The sequence below is a fragment of the Misgurnus anguillicaudatus genome, chromosome 3 (genome assembly GCF_027580225.2).
Source record: "Misgurnus anguillicaudatus chromosome 3, ASM2758022v2, whole genome shotgun sequence".
NCBI lineage: Eukaryota > Metazoa > Chordata > Actinopteri > Cypriniformes > Cobitidae > Misgurnus > Misgurnus anguillicaudatus.
In genome coordinates, this window is record NC_073339.2 from 40,051,259 (window position 1) to 40,065,597 (window position 14,339).

Consider the following 14,339-nt stretch of genomic DNA (forward strand, 5'->3'; position numbering starts at 1 on the left):
TTTAATGGTTTAATCCAATCGTTTTAATCTCTTATTTTATTTAACTTTCCAAATTTAACTGCCACATTATGTTGAGCAAGTAAGAAGAAACCCAGTAGGTCTCAGTACTGGCATAAGCACAGTTACTGCTTACATCATGATTTTCATCGTGTAACCTATTGTCTATAAACAAGCACCACTCTTCTGAATGATGGTAACCACCAAACTCAAAACATAATAATTTAACCTGAAACACTAACAAGTCTTTCTTTTTTGTTAAAAACACAAAAAATAGCATTTAATTTCAAATTTTACTCTCCAAATGCAGTCCCATGCAAAGCATGTGAAGTACAAGCACACTGCCTAGTTAGTTATATTTACTTAAATAATTCAAGTAGTTTCAACGCAAAATTTCCTTCTTACAAATTTGGGTGGATTTTACATGATAAAATTAAATGAAAGTTACTCAATAATTTGTTAATTTAGAATTAACTAAAAATGTTGGTGTTATTTTTACTTTTTACATTTTTTAATATTATTTAATAATTTCTTTTAAGTTAAAGTTACTTAGGCATAGAATCATTTTTTTCAGTGTGCCAAATTCATAAATGTAAACATTTTTATTTTATTACTGGCATTACTACAGAAATTGGTTACTATGGATTTGTAGGTGGATGCTAGGTAGTTGCTAGGAGTCATTGTGAAATTCTGGTCCCTAGACTATTCAGGTGTGTTTGAAACTCTCACAAATGTGTATGTGGCATGCCAAAATGACTTTTCATCACAAAAGAAGAGAGAAACAGTACAACTTTAGAGGCTCAACTTTATTTTGGTTAGTCTATTCCAGTTTAGTTTCAACATGAGATCTCGTGGGACTCGTGAAATTTGACATTTCTTATGGTTTACACTGACTGCGCACACCTAAAGAGGATCCCGACGGACGGGGTATTGCATTTCTTTTGACAGAAACTAGAATAATCTTAATGGCTTTGGCATTTGAAAACATTCATGACGATTTCTGCAAAAAGGGAGCATGTGCAAGAACAGAACATTCAACCGCACCACGTGATGTCGTCGATACAAAGACGAATAAAACATAAGAAAACGAAAAAGTCATACAAAATAAAAGCGACGTGTGAACGACACCTTGAAACCGAAGTCAAACTACATTCAGTGAAAACAAGAATTAAATAGAAGTACAATCTTCCCTACATTGTAGTGATTCTCAAGAAAATAAAGTTATAAATACCCACCTAAAAGATGCAAAGAGAGAACATCGATACCCCCGAAAGGCAATGATATAAGAGTCCGGTGTGCTTCCGTTAAATAACTATACACATACGTAGGCATGTTCGACAATGAAGCTAAATCACACACTTGACATGGCGTGAGACAACCTACATATGCGACTACTGTGCACTTACTAAATATAAGGAAATCACACAGGCAGCAATACAATACAAGAGGGACAAAACAGTGCTGGCTACACTGGAAAAATGTCATTTACAGTAAAACAAACATGCCCCTTTTGATCACGGACAGTTTTCATTCGGTAGCAGAATAAATATCCTACGCTATGGCTAAGCTTCCAGGTGTATACAGTACGTTCTAACCCTTAGACTGGTAGCGGTAGTAAAAAGCGAAGTAAAGAGTACAGACAATGTTAGGTCCCACATGTATAAGATGGTATGTTTTAGACTAGTGTTTTTAAATATTCGTTTTTTCTTCAAATTTTTTTTTTTTATTATGTATCTCTCCTAAACTACAATGAGGCCACTTTCTGACATGAGACACTCGTATACATTCAAAAAAAACATCCCGCCGTTAAACGCTTTGGAAGACCGGTGAGACACAAACATCTCTTCGTATCTCACGTCAGAACAGGGGCCATAGTTTGCCTTTAAATAGGGAGAGAGCGCACGTACACTAGTTCAGAGGTCATGACTTGACACCGATTTTAATATCAAATCGTCCCTGGTAGCGATCCTTGTCATTGTAATAAATGTTGTCCCCGAAGACTTTGCACTCGATGCGGATCTCCTCATTCCATGTTATGTTGACGAACTGGATGGCCACCAGCGGCTGCAGATAGTGCTCGTGCAGTTTCTTGCCGTAGTAGGGGTAATACTGAAGGGGGAAGCCTTCTTGGATACCGTAGTACCTCACCTCGCGTAGCTTACCTGCATCTTCTTCTTTCTACAGAATAAGAAAGATTAGTACCATTTCATTCTATTTTACACGGCTAATATATGCAAAATAATCATGCTCACCCTGTTTGTGCAGTGTAGAGGAATCACATTCGGTCGGACTTTGTGTTGAGCCTCTGCTGGAATGCTTTCATTTGATGTTGGTGGCTAAAAGAAAAAAATATATTGTTTATTAATATAATAATTAAATTGTATTTGTTAAAATAACAATAGTAATTGCATTAGCTAACATGAACTAAAAGTGGACAATAGTTTTTTGTTTATGTTATTCCATGCCAATACAATTGTTCATGTTAGTTCATTGTGCATGAACAGTTAAAACGTTTGATTTTATTAAAAAGCTCGTTGTAATGCTTGATTCTAATAATCTCAAAACTAATAACGCGGTAACACGGATGCTGCAAATTATTTTGACAGGTACAGTTTAATAATACACCAAAATTAAATATAAATATGTCTTTTAACTATTTCCCTGCCATTGACGAGTTTTGATGGAAATCCATATTTCCGCTATTATCCACTAGATGGCGGTCTTACACAACTTATAAAACACTAAAGCATCCACTGATCCAAAAACAGTAAAAACTCTGTGTATGTTTTGATTATCATTTTGAATCTGATGCCTAGCAAAAGTCCTTTACAAAAATACAATTATCACAGCTTTTTGTTCAAATGTTGGCATTTCTAAATATTCAAGAGATGTTAAAATAGAAATGTTTTTTTTTTGTTTTTGTTTTTTTAAAGCAGAGGGTATGTTCTTTCGTTTGATATATATTTTATGTTTATATATTTAAGAAGAAAAAAATAAAAAATGCTGGCGATGGGTGGCAACTTTTAAAATAAAAATGCTGGCTGGGAAAGAGTTAATAACATATGACATTATATTTACTAATGATTAAACCAAAAAGTGTGTTCATCATATTTGGATTTCATCTTATCTCAACTCTTTCCCCGCAATTGACGAGTTATCTCGTCAATTAAGAGAAAACATTAGCATAAAAAACGTGTTCCTGAAGAACTTACCCAATTTATAAAAAAAAACTGAAGCCAAAACGTTGTTTGCTAATTTTAAACTGATCTCTAACAAAATTCCTTCACAAAAATGCAATTATTTCAGCTTTTTGCTAATTTTTTTTTTTTTTTTAAGAAAAATACCCATATTTGAAAGTTTATAAGCAGAGAAAGTAATAAAGATGAGATGAAACATTTTTTCCTGTTTTGTTTGTTTGTTTGAAAGCAGAGGGTCTGTTCTTTCATTTGATATATTCGTATGTTTATATTTTTTAGAAGAAAATTTTCCTAGAAGGCATTTTATGAAAATGACAAAAAATACTGGGCGGCAACTTTTCAAAAATGGCTGACGGGAATGAGTTAAAAACCTAAAATATACAGGTTTTCTTTGCATATGGTCTGCATTTGTTAAAATTTTATTTTAATTCAATATTTAATATTCCTTACCTTACTTATGAGTTAAATAGCCATGTAACTTACTTATTAAATGGTTCATTTGGATGAACATACATAATAAATGCTGTAGAGGTATTGTTTATTTATAATTCCTGTTAGTTAATGCATTAACTAATGTTAACAATTACAGTCTTATTGTAAATTGTATGAGATAATTTAGTGACTGGGTGCCAGAAATAATTATATTTTTTAAATTATATCTAATGATATTTTATAAATACAGTAATAAAAATACCCAAAAAAGAACAGTGCTACTGGTACCAAAAATGTGTAATTTCTCTGCACTAATGTATCTTAAATAAATTCGTAAAATCAAATAAACAAACCCTGGGTCTGAAGTTCACAATCCTGTTGAGCTTAACAATCAAGCAGGGCTTCCCTTCAGCAAATCCAAAGTTACGGTCCTCCAAACCAGAGCAGGGCCCTAGCCAAGATCTCTGGAACTGACAGGCTTTCCTCGGACCAATGTCACTCTCTAAATCACCTCTGTTCTTGTATTCCTGAGGCTGATCTGTTATAAATATGGATGTGAGAAACCAAACAGGATTGCAAGAGAGCTAGCAGTCGCGACTAATCATTTGCGGAAGTTTTTGTTTACATAATATATGTGTGTGTAATGTGTATAATAATTATGTATATATAAATAAACACACATACATGTATAATTTTAAGACAAAAATATATTTATATAATAAATATTTATATTTAATAGAAATGATATATAAATATAAACATGTATATACACATGCAAATGTTTCTTAATTATATACATGTATAGATATATTATGTAAATTATTCTGCAAATGATTAGTCACAACTTATCGTGAGGCAGCACTAAAGAGAGCGCAACAGCATACTGTATTTCACTTGGGTACAAATGTGGATTTAATCACAGCCTTTTATTTTCCTTTTTGCTTCGATAGGGCTGGTAAAACTATATATACAGTGATGGTGTATCATTTAACAGAACATCAAAATAAGCACTACATCCATTTGTAAGTTACACAAGACTTTATTTTGTACCTCCACAGTCTTCAAACTTCATTTGGTCCTGCTGTTTTTCAGGGTCATAAGCTGCTAGAAATTCTCTCATGGATTTGGTGTATTTCAGGTACGTTTCGACGTCTTCTGGGGAGAAGATCAGCTCTGCCTTGTCCGAGCGAGGGTAATGGGCGAGTCCTGCGCACATGTAAATCATCATGGTTAATACGAGAAATAAAGATTTATACGTATAAATCTCAGAGAAAAAACTGCTTTTGGGTTGCATCTTCTGCATTTGTAATCAAATTTTTGTCAAGCAGCCTTGTATTTATCAACACCTGCCCCACTAATGCGTTTTTGGGCCTGTCGTGGGCAGTTATACTAACAGCACCAAGTGTTATTAGATTAATATTAATGAGATTAAAGAAAGCAATATTTTGGACTCATTTCAGATCGCAATGAGCCTACTACACTATAGCTTTGATTTATCCATTCAGCGGATGCTTTAAATTAAACTTTTAAGTCGAACATACATTTGTTTCCTTTCCTTTAAATAATAAGCAATGCATTGTTCAATCTTTTATTTGGTTCGTTATAATTTATGGAAAAGATCAGTTAAATAATGCACAAAATTCAGCAACCAGACCCTCCCTGTTCACAAAAAGAGATCAAAACGTTTTTGCATTTTAAATGAAATCTTTTCTTAAAAGATTCACATATAAAAAACTATTTGCAGTACACAAAGCTTAAATCTCGCTCGCCTCGCAATGATTCAGAGTTATAAATAAATCATAAAGAAACATGCTAAAATTGTTAGAGGGAAGACAAAGTGAACGATGTATATTTTTAGGCATTCGTTTTTCTCCATCAGTTTTTCGCAAAAGTGTCTGTGGCATTTATATCCTGTTTCTCCTTGTCCTCAAATGCCCTCTGTTCACCCAAGCAAGCATGTGAAATGTTTCAGCAATGACGTAAATCTAACAGCTTTTTAATACCCTATTTCCCCGGCGCTGTCCTATAGCCAGTGATCTGTTCTCTGAACCCACAAAATTTTTGTTAATTTGAACCAACCCTTCCGACCACACTGCAGTAGCAAATGAAACAGGAACGTTATCAGCGCCAGGGCCTCCGGGTTACAGAAACCGCATCACAGATATATTACGCTATTCGTTATATTCCCTTCTTGACCTTTAAAGTAGGTTAATAATCTAACCATTTAAACCGAATAATATCATAGTTGGAGTTTCGTAACTCTAGTCCATGTCATGTAGCTTAAAGATCATCATATATTCTCCTAAAACTAGGTATGCACCAAGTAGATGGTCGGCCAGGTTTTGTGCATCGTCTGACTTGGTACTAAAGTGTAATTTTTTCGTCATACGTAGGTTCTACACCGTAGCCTGATGCGCACCTGTGCAAAATATTTCAACGCATCTATTCTGCGCAGCCCGCAAGCGCTGATATTGGTTCACTAGAACCCCACCCGTCAGGTATATAACAACCTGCTTCTTCTTCTTCGTTTGTGGGTTATCTGGCCCATAGATATGTACACTAGATGTCGCCTTGTGGTTCTAAGCATGCGTCTAAACCGCCGCCATCTTGAAACAGGGGTCTTGCCATAGGAAGTAGCTAGGTAATGCTGCTATCTCCCCCTGTACTTCGAATTCATGGACGATGCCGGACTTTTGTGCTGCGTATGGATGTTAGACCTACTAGCACTATGCATTGTAGTTAGAAAAAGTAGATATTTTTATAATATCAAAACTTTAATTTTTTCTTGGCTCAATGCTAAATACATGTCTGAATGTTGAAATGAACAAAAAACGTCCTAGAAAATCGCATTCATGCCGATTTATGGTGATTTTATTTCCGTTACACCATTGCCTACAATGACGCTGATGCAGGGCTCCCCTGTTTCAAGATGGCGGCTCTATTTGGCGCATTCGTTCCAATGAACTGCCGTAGCCAAGGCGAAATCTATTTCTCAATATGCGCTCTTCAGTGATCTTGCGTCCTTGTGTTCTCTCTCTACGTCATCATTAACCGTTGAAGTTCAATTTCAATTCTCAAGAATGCAAATACAGTGTGTTGAAATCGCGTTACGCCCCAGAAGTCATTGGGGCAAAACAATGGCGGAGGTCAGGTGACCATGAGGAAGATCCCACACATCTCTATTCTCAGAAGTGCGTTCTGTGTTCTCGCCACCATCTGAGTTCGTTCTTCCGAGGTCGCCTGCAAGACCGATCTCCGATCTATCTCTTGCGTTCTTGGAATTGAGAAACAGCCCTAGTGTACATATCTATGTTACTGGCCAAGCTGCTTGTTCTTTGGCTGTTGCACTGGATTACACAAGTAGATAGTGCCTACTAGTGGTCTGCATGTGTAATTGCACAACGGCGCGGATGACGACGCAGAAGTATATATGAAAAGCGACGCTATGAGGCTACGCCATAGGACTTGCGCACAACTATAATGAGCCCTTTAGTATTTTTATTAGTTTGCTAAACTAACTTGCCTTTTTTGGGTGATTCAGCATGTCAAATCAGCAGTGGCGTTGGATCATTCTGATTGGCTGTTCGGCATAGCCAACCAGTGCACAAGAAAAATTAAAAAAGTAACAAAGCAAGCAAATAACGAAGTCAAGAGGGAACGCACCGAATGCTCAGTTTTTTCCATTTATCAATTTTTTAAAAATGTGTCTCATAAGACATTATGAATGTATAATAAATAAAAAAAACTAGTGAGTGAAACTGGTAAGCGAGCACAGCTTTTTTATGTTTTGTATTCCGGGAGTCAATAGCTCTTTCGGTTTTTACGTTTTGAGTAATGAAGCTACTGCCACCTGCTGGTCTGGAGAGTTATCTCATCTTACGCAGGTGCAAAACGAAATTGGTGGGCAACATTGGACTCAGACGCAACCAGCACGTGGCCGATGTGAGCCGGCCTTACAGTCTGCACTTCGTTGTTGCCGTCGATTGGTATATTCCTAGCAAAAAAGTCCCTATTATAGGCTTTCTCTCTCTGCAGAAAATAAAAACATGTCTGTATATAAATATTTTTATTCACGCAAACGTGAATGTCCTCCCCCTAAAATCTAATTTAATATCATTACCTAGAAATAAGAACAGAAACAGCAAACTGGTTTTGCTGGGCTGACATAAACAGACATGTGCAACTTTCTTTCAATTTCAATATGAGATGTCAACACACTAAATAGTCTTAGCGAATATAATTAATAAAAATATGACGCAATTTGTATGCAAAAAGCAAAGTGTTAAATTTTCATTGTTTCCAATTAATCCATATAATTTTTGATATTGGACACATTAATAATCACAATAATCCTAAACCCCCTGCAGTACCATTGTGAACCACTAGGTGTTCACGGACCCTGAGTTTTATATAAATTAACCACTTAAGTTTACACTCGCACACACTTTACAAGAGGGACATAAAGTCCAGCGTTGCAGGGACAGGTGTTACCTGGAGGGGCTACTCTGTCCTGCCAGGTGGGTTTGTAATCGCTCAAGGTGAGGAGGAGAACCTGGATGGTGCCAATGAAAATCCCAGCCAGGACACCGTAGAAGACGAGATAGAACAGGAAGATTTTTGCTGTGGACAGAAATGGAAAACAGTTATTCATCTGATGATATAAAAGCAGTATGTGACATAGAGTATTGATCAGTCTTAAGGTTAATCGTATGATGATGACGTAAGCATGCACCGTGCTTTTAGTTGTTTATAATATTTGAAAGTTATACATTATTGTAGCTCAACTGGTAGAGCAATGCAAAGGTTGTGGCTTCAATCCCCAAGGAAGACACAAACTGATGATATGTATTTGAATGCACCGTATGTCGCTTCGGATAAAAGTGTCTGTTAAATGCGTACTTGTAAAATGAGATGTACATCTCATGCAAAATGTTTACTGATACCAAAGACACAAACTTATTTATGCATATACAAACCATATTTATACTTAAAATACCAAATTCATACAATGTAGGAAGCATCACTACTTGGAAACATTGCAACTTGATGTTACATCAAACAGGCAAATGTGCTGACACCATACCAGCAATACAAATGTCCCCAGTCTGTCCACAGACAGGCATGGAGGAGCCAGCATGATGGGATACGATGAGTAATCTCAATGTTTTAAACGTCAACAATGTGTAGGGATAAGCATAACCAGGAAGGTCATATGTTAAGTGTCATCCAGACCAGTTAAACCAGTCTTCCCACTTGTATCCCAAATAATTCATTGATACTCAATTTTAATACTCCACACCCGCATTAGACACAATGATTAGATCGTATACATTTTAATATATAACAGAACATTTTGTGCTAATCCCTGTGATTGTGTCTTCCAATGGTGCATTAACCAATGTCAGAAGGTCACCGGGAATAACGCTCTTGTCTTTGATGTCATCCTAAACATGTTTTTTTATTAGATGATGGAGTAGATGTCAGATATACCTAGAGGATTAACTTTACCATGACCACCCATCCTCAAAAACTTCTCACACTTTTTAATAAATAACTCACGTGTGGTTTTTACATTACAAGGACTCACAAATTTTTACATTAGTGTATTTCACAAAGACTACAGTTTACAGTAATTTCAATAAGTATTATAAGATAAATCAAAGCTATATATCCAAGTCATTTGAATCTAATATTTTTTAGTGTAGATATAATAATATTAACTTATGAACCTTCCTTTAAAGACGTAAAGATCTCGTACTAGGACTTAAAGTGATGGCTGCCTGAACAGTACATGCTGTTCAATTGAATCAATTAGTAACTGTTGCTGTCACCAATGCATTATGTCAGTATAATGAAACCTTAGATGAAGAGTGATATCACTCACACCCAAAAGACCAGGCCTTTCACCTTGAGTCACCTTGAACAATGATGCATTTTTAACCCTTTCTATCTATATCACATGAATAATGACAAGTATGTTAATTGAATGTCATGCGTATTGATCTAACAAACATGTGCATTTTAATCATTTAAACTTTTAGCTACAGTACATCCATCATCTTATCGTGTAGGCTTGTTTATTTTTACGCAGAAAATCTGTTATTTAATTGATCAAAAATGTTAAACATCAAAACCGATCAATAACCAAATGCTGTCCTTTCATGACCTTTTCTTTCTTTCTTTCCTAAATCGTTCAGCTTTCATTACGTATTGCCTAAATGTGTTCATATTGGGAAATAAAACACAAAAAACCCCAAAAGAAGCGCGAAAACCTTGAGGCGTCTCGACTCGAGACAGGTGTGATGAAAAAACGCTGGTAAACACCAAAAAAGGCGCGCACTATCGAAATGCATCTTGTAAAATCACAAATCGTGCCTTGAATGTGTATATATAGTGTATTAACAGATGTAGACGAAAGTCCGCGCGACATTTGCTGCAAAGTCAAATCATACAGGTGCTTCGTGACCAGTCTGGCAGCCTATCTGTACATGCCATAGAAACGATACGAGCTATTATTTGGCGATGACAGACATCACAGCGCTGTCCAATGTGCTGAAACCGACTTTAAAAAATGAATATGACCATTTATCATTTGAATACATTTACGCATTTGACAAACAAGGCGACTTCAAGCTGTACATTTGTTATCAGTATATTATCGGATCCATGACTTTTGCAATGCTCTACCAATTAAGCCACAGAAATATCCTTCATACTTACACCAACTACTGCCTGTTCGCCCAAGACATTCCTTCGTCTCCGAATTCCATAAAAACTTCTTCCATCCACCCTCTTCTTTGTTTTTAGCAGGCATGATTAATGATATCGTTTAGTTTGTCCTCTTGAGCTTCGGATTCCCTCGTGTCTCCTGTCTTGCCTCCTTTAAAACACTACACCCCTTCCCGGAGCACTAAGCCCACCTTGACATGGAGCCGTACCCGGCTCTCGCCAAGGTGCCCCGCGTAATATATCCAACGGAGCGCACGAGTCCCGCCCACCGCGCTTCTTCGGGTGCCAAACAGCGAATCAGAAGCAGAGCCTCCGTCCACGTAACAAAGTCGTGCTGCACACGAAATTCGGATGGGAATCACTTTACAATAGGATTGCGTAAAGAGATGTAAAAGCATCTGTATGGATAGGGCAGGTGGACGGTGATGTAAAAACGCATGACGCAAGAGCCAGATACGCGTGGAAACAGCTGGTGGGAATCTATGCCCATCGAGTTAGTATATGTATTCAGGGTGTTATATTTAGACCTGAGCCAGATTTGAGATAAAGTGTATAACAATATTAACAATAAAAGCCAACCCAACACAGTAAAGACAGATGCACAAAATCAAGGTTCCTTTGTCAGGCTGTATGGGTACAAAAGGTTTTTATAGTGCAAAGAGGCAAGAAGGAAATAGAAACCTTTATTTTTTTTAAGAGTGTCAAATACTGAACATTACATTTTTAATAATGTTCATTTAAGACTTAAATATTTCATAGCAAATGTGTGGTATCAATCTTGATATTGATCATATTGATATAGTAACGTTGTACAGAAAGATCAAATTTCCTTACTTCCGTTGAAGCACACAAGATGGTATATAGAAAATTCTCAAATCATGCTGGCATAACATGGATCAGGCTTTGCACATACATGTGGAGTCCACTGCAGCTCACTTGCATGCTGTTATTAAAGCAAAAGAGATACAACTAATACTATAAAATGCTAACGTTCATCGTAATCTTTCAATGAATCTTTAAATATAAAAAAATGCAGCATGAAGTTAAAAAAAACTTGGTTTTGCAAGTCAATTCAACCTACTATTTTAAGTTTTGACCTGTGATTAGTTGACATATAAGAACAGGTTGAAATTAATTTTTTAAGTTAAAGTAACGTAAAAATATATGATAATTTGAGCAAAATGCTGCATTTGTTTACAGTGTATACATACATATATATACATGTATATTATATATCCATCCATCCATTCTCCAAAACCGTCTGTCTTCTGCAGGCTTGTGGGCCCTATATACGTATATACAGGGTTAATTCACATAAATTCACACAAGTTTTGACATTGAGTTGGCTGAATTCATATATATATATATATATATGAAAAAAGTTTTAGCCACCATGCCACAATTAGATTTGTTGTTTTTGCAATGTTATAGTAATCATATATTATTGTTTCTCAGTCTCTTTAATAAAATACATCCAGAAAATACAGGAAATGTGTATATAGGATTAAAAACTGTATAAAATGTAAACTGTGTCAAGTTTTTAGGGTAAACTCCCCTTCTTGAGCAATCGCAGGAAACTGCAGGATCTCTTAAACCTCAATAAACTTAAATCCTAATTTCTAATTTTAAAGAAATTAGTCTTTTTACTTCATTCTGCTCAAAAACGCTCAAGATGTGTTTAGTGCCAAGAGAGGTCACACTAAACACAGACAATGCCTAAAGAAGACATTTAGTCCTGAAAATTGTATATATATATTTTGTACATATTTTCTGGATTTTATGTTTATATCTTAATTAAATAGATTAAAAAATAAATATGGATGGATATTAAAACTTCTATGATATTTTATATAATTTCAGGATATATATATCCCATGTCCTTCTTAATATTCTTAACTTTGACTAAAACGATTAAATTCTCAGAACATAATCAGTTATTAAAAGGTGTTGCATCTGATTCACAAAATAATAGACACAAATGTGATCCTGTCTGTGAAAACCCATCTTAAGTCATTTTTTGTGATTTACTGTTTTCTACAGAAAAAAAAATCATCATATGAACATTATGTGAAAATATATCCTTGATATCTTTAACATTGACTGAGTAAGGTCATGCCAAAGATTAAAATTCATTATTAAAATCGAACTTTACTGCTCCTAATCTCATCGTTAGATTATGAGACTTTAACCTGGCTTTCACAAACTGTATTTCACCCAAATGACGATTTGAAAAGTGAAGTCTTAATTTTCTATCAAAAATTGAGCATGGAAATTTCTGGATAGTGGACCCTTACACCCCTTTGCATTTGTTTGCACTCACCTACACGCTCACCCTTGACAACGTACTGAACCACCTTGGAGTACTGTTTACATGTATACAGAGCGTAGACCGAATCACAAATACAGCACACAAAAGAGGCCGATACGTCAATGTCACAAATGTGGAAAACTGAATTCTCAAGATGACATCTGTCAGGATCAAGGTGAATTCATAGGGAGCGTAAAACTCACATTCTGACCACCCATACAGTATACGGTATATGTCGAACGTCACGTGACCAAACCGGAAAACTGGGTTAATCGCTTCCAGTTGCCAGCATGTGCTATCGTAGCTTGTTATTGTCATTCGATTATTATTGGTGTTATGCTCTTTTTTTATTCTAACATCTGAATGTATGTGCCTTTGTCAAAAGCTATAAAGTTGTTACATTTTCTTTTACTTAGGTTTAAGATGTTAACGAGCGTATCCACTGGACATTGGTTATTCTCATCTTTGGTAGCTCCTGAAGGCTTCTTGTTTGAAAACAGCACCACCAGCGTAAATGCAGCATACAGAACCAAAAGCGATCTACTATGTTTAACAGGAATGGAAAATTGTAAGTGGAAAATTGATATCAAGATTCTTTCAAGATTGCAAACTGAAAACACTCTAAAAATGGATGGGTTGTTTTTGACCCATAATGGGTTAATATTGGACAGAACACGTTTTTATGCAACCAATAACCCAGCAGTTGGGTAAAAACAACCCAGCATTGAGTCAATTTTAACCCAGCGGTGTTTTCTGTCTAATATTTACCCATTATGGGTCAAAAATAACCCAGCCATGTTTAGAGTGAATGACTACTTGTTAATATTTCAAGAAATAGTGTAGAAGTGGGCCTAGTACATTTGAAATTGTATTTCTTTGACCCTTACACACTTTTCCTCTGGATTCTGCCAGCGTTGGACACGTGACAAACTAAGGAAAAGTTTAAAGAGGAAAAAGCTGGTGCGCCAACAAAGAGTTGTAGATCAAAAGATAAGTCATTGTCACATCAAACACGCTGACGTTCCTCGTGATAGCTACCTTGGATTACTCAGAAAAGCGCAGGATACCAAACTGCATCAATGGAGGAACAAATTACAAAATACAAGTCCAGCCATTACGGAGCAGCAAAAACAGTGTGCATTGTTTCTTTTTCATATGTAAGATAAATGAAACAAAATTTGTTTTGGTTTTCAATATACTATTACACGGCTTTCTGGAATATTTGTTTTTGATTAGTCAATCCTCCCATTCATATTTGTTAGAATGACTATAAACTGCATAACTGACTATTCCTTATAAGTTAACCTGAGTCAAAAAAGTTTTGTTGATTCATCTGTTAATTGGCTGTAAAACATATACATAAAGGTGTTTTAAAGAACCTGTTTGTGAAACATAAAAGTACTTCAGCTATTAAAGTCTCTTTATGGAACCATTCAGCCTAAAAGAAACCTTTATTTTTAAAAAGTCTTGTTACATAATATCTCGATCACATCACTCGAGGAAGACCATTTATGCCTGCACCAAATTTTAAAGTGTTACAGGAGCACCTCTCTCTCCCATTATTTCATTATTTCTCATCAGACCACCTTTAAAGACCCTCGACATAAATAAAGGTTTCATTTTAGAGTAAGAAGCAGGTTTTCTCTCCATGTCAAATAATATGTCTCGTCTATCAC

At 35.7% G+C, this 14,339-nt stretch overlaps 2 protein-coding genes across 3 annotated transcripts in view; one reads left to right on the forward strand and one right to left on the reverse strand.

Moving 5' to 3' along the window:
• cfap221 (cilia and flagella associated protein 221) overlaps nucleotides 1–14,095 on the forward strand; it is a 54,875-nt gene extending 40,780 nt beyond the window's left edge. For both annotated transcript variants that reach the window (XM_055205911.2, XM_055205910.2), the window contains exons 24-25: nucleotides 13,080–13,231; nucleotides 13,576–14,095. In XM_055205911.2, coding sequence (XP_055061886.2) covers nucleotides 13,080–13,231; nucleotides 13,576–13,589 — 166 coding nt within the window. In that variant the 3' untranslated portion in view covers nucleotides 13,590–14,095. The remainder of the gene's footprint in view (nucleotides 1–13,079; nucleotides 13,232–13,575) is intronic.
• On the reverse strand, nucleotides 786–10,576 carry atp1b1b (ATPase Na+/K+ transporting subunit beta 1b). Its single transcript, XM_055205915.2, has 6 exons — nucleotides 10,347–10,576; nucleotides 8,118–8,246; nucleotides 4,677–4,832; nucleotides 3,980–4,164; nucleotides 2,250–2,333; nucleotides 786–2,175 (listed from the first exon to the last, which is right to left on the reverse strand). The coding sequence occupies exons 1-6, from the start codon at nucleotides 10,438–10,440 to the stop codon at nucleotides 1,918–1,920; spliced, it is 906 nt and encodes a 301-aa protein (XP_055061890.1). The 5' UTR covers nucleotides 10,441–10,576; the 3' UTR covers nucleotides 786–1,917.
• Nucleotides 14,096–14,339: the final 244 nt, after the last annotated feature.

Bases quoted from the DNA above. Each gene is read 5' to 3' on its own strand.
- atp1b1b (XM_055205915.2), bottom strand. From the start codon at position 10,440: ATGCCTGCTAAAAACAAAGAAGAGGGTGGATGGAAGAAGTTTTTATGG. The intron at 2,334-3,979 runs GTTTGTTTATTT...TTTTTCTTTTAG, and splicing joins TTGTGAACTTCAGACCCAGG to CCACCAACATCAAATGAAAG. The intron at 2,176-2,249 runs GTGAGCATGATT...CTTATTCTGTAG, and splicing joins CTCTACACTGCACAAACAGG to AAAGAAGAAGATGCAGGTAA.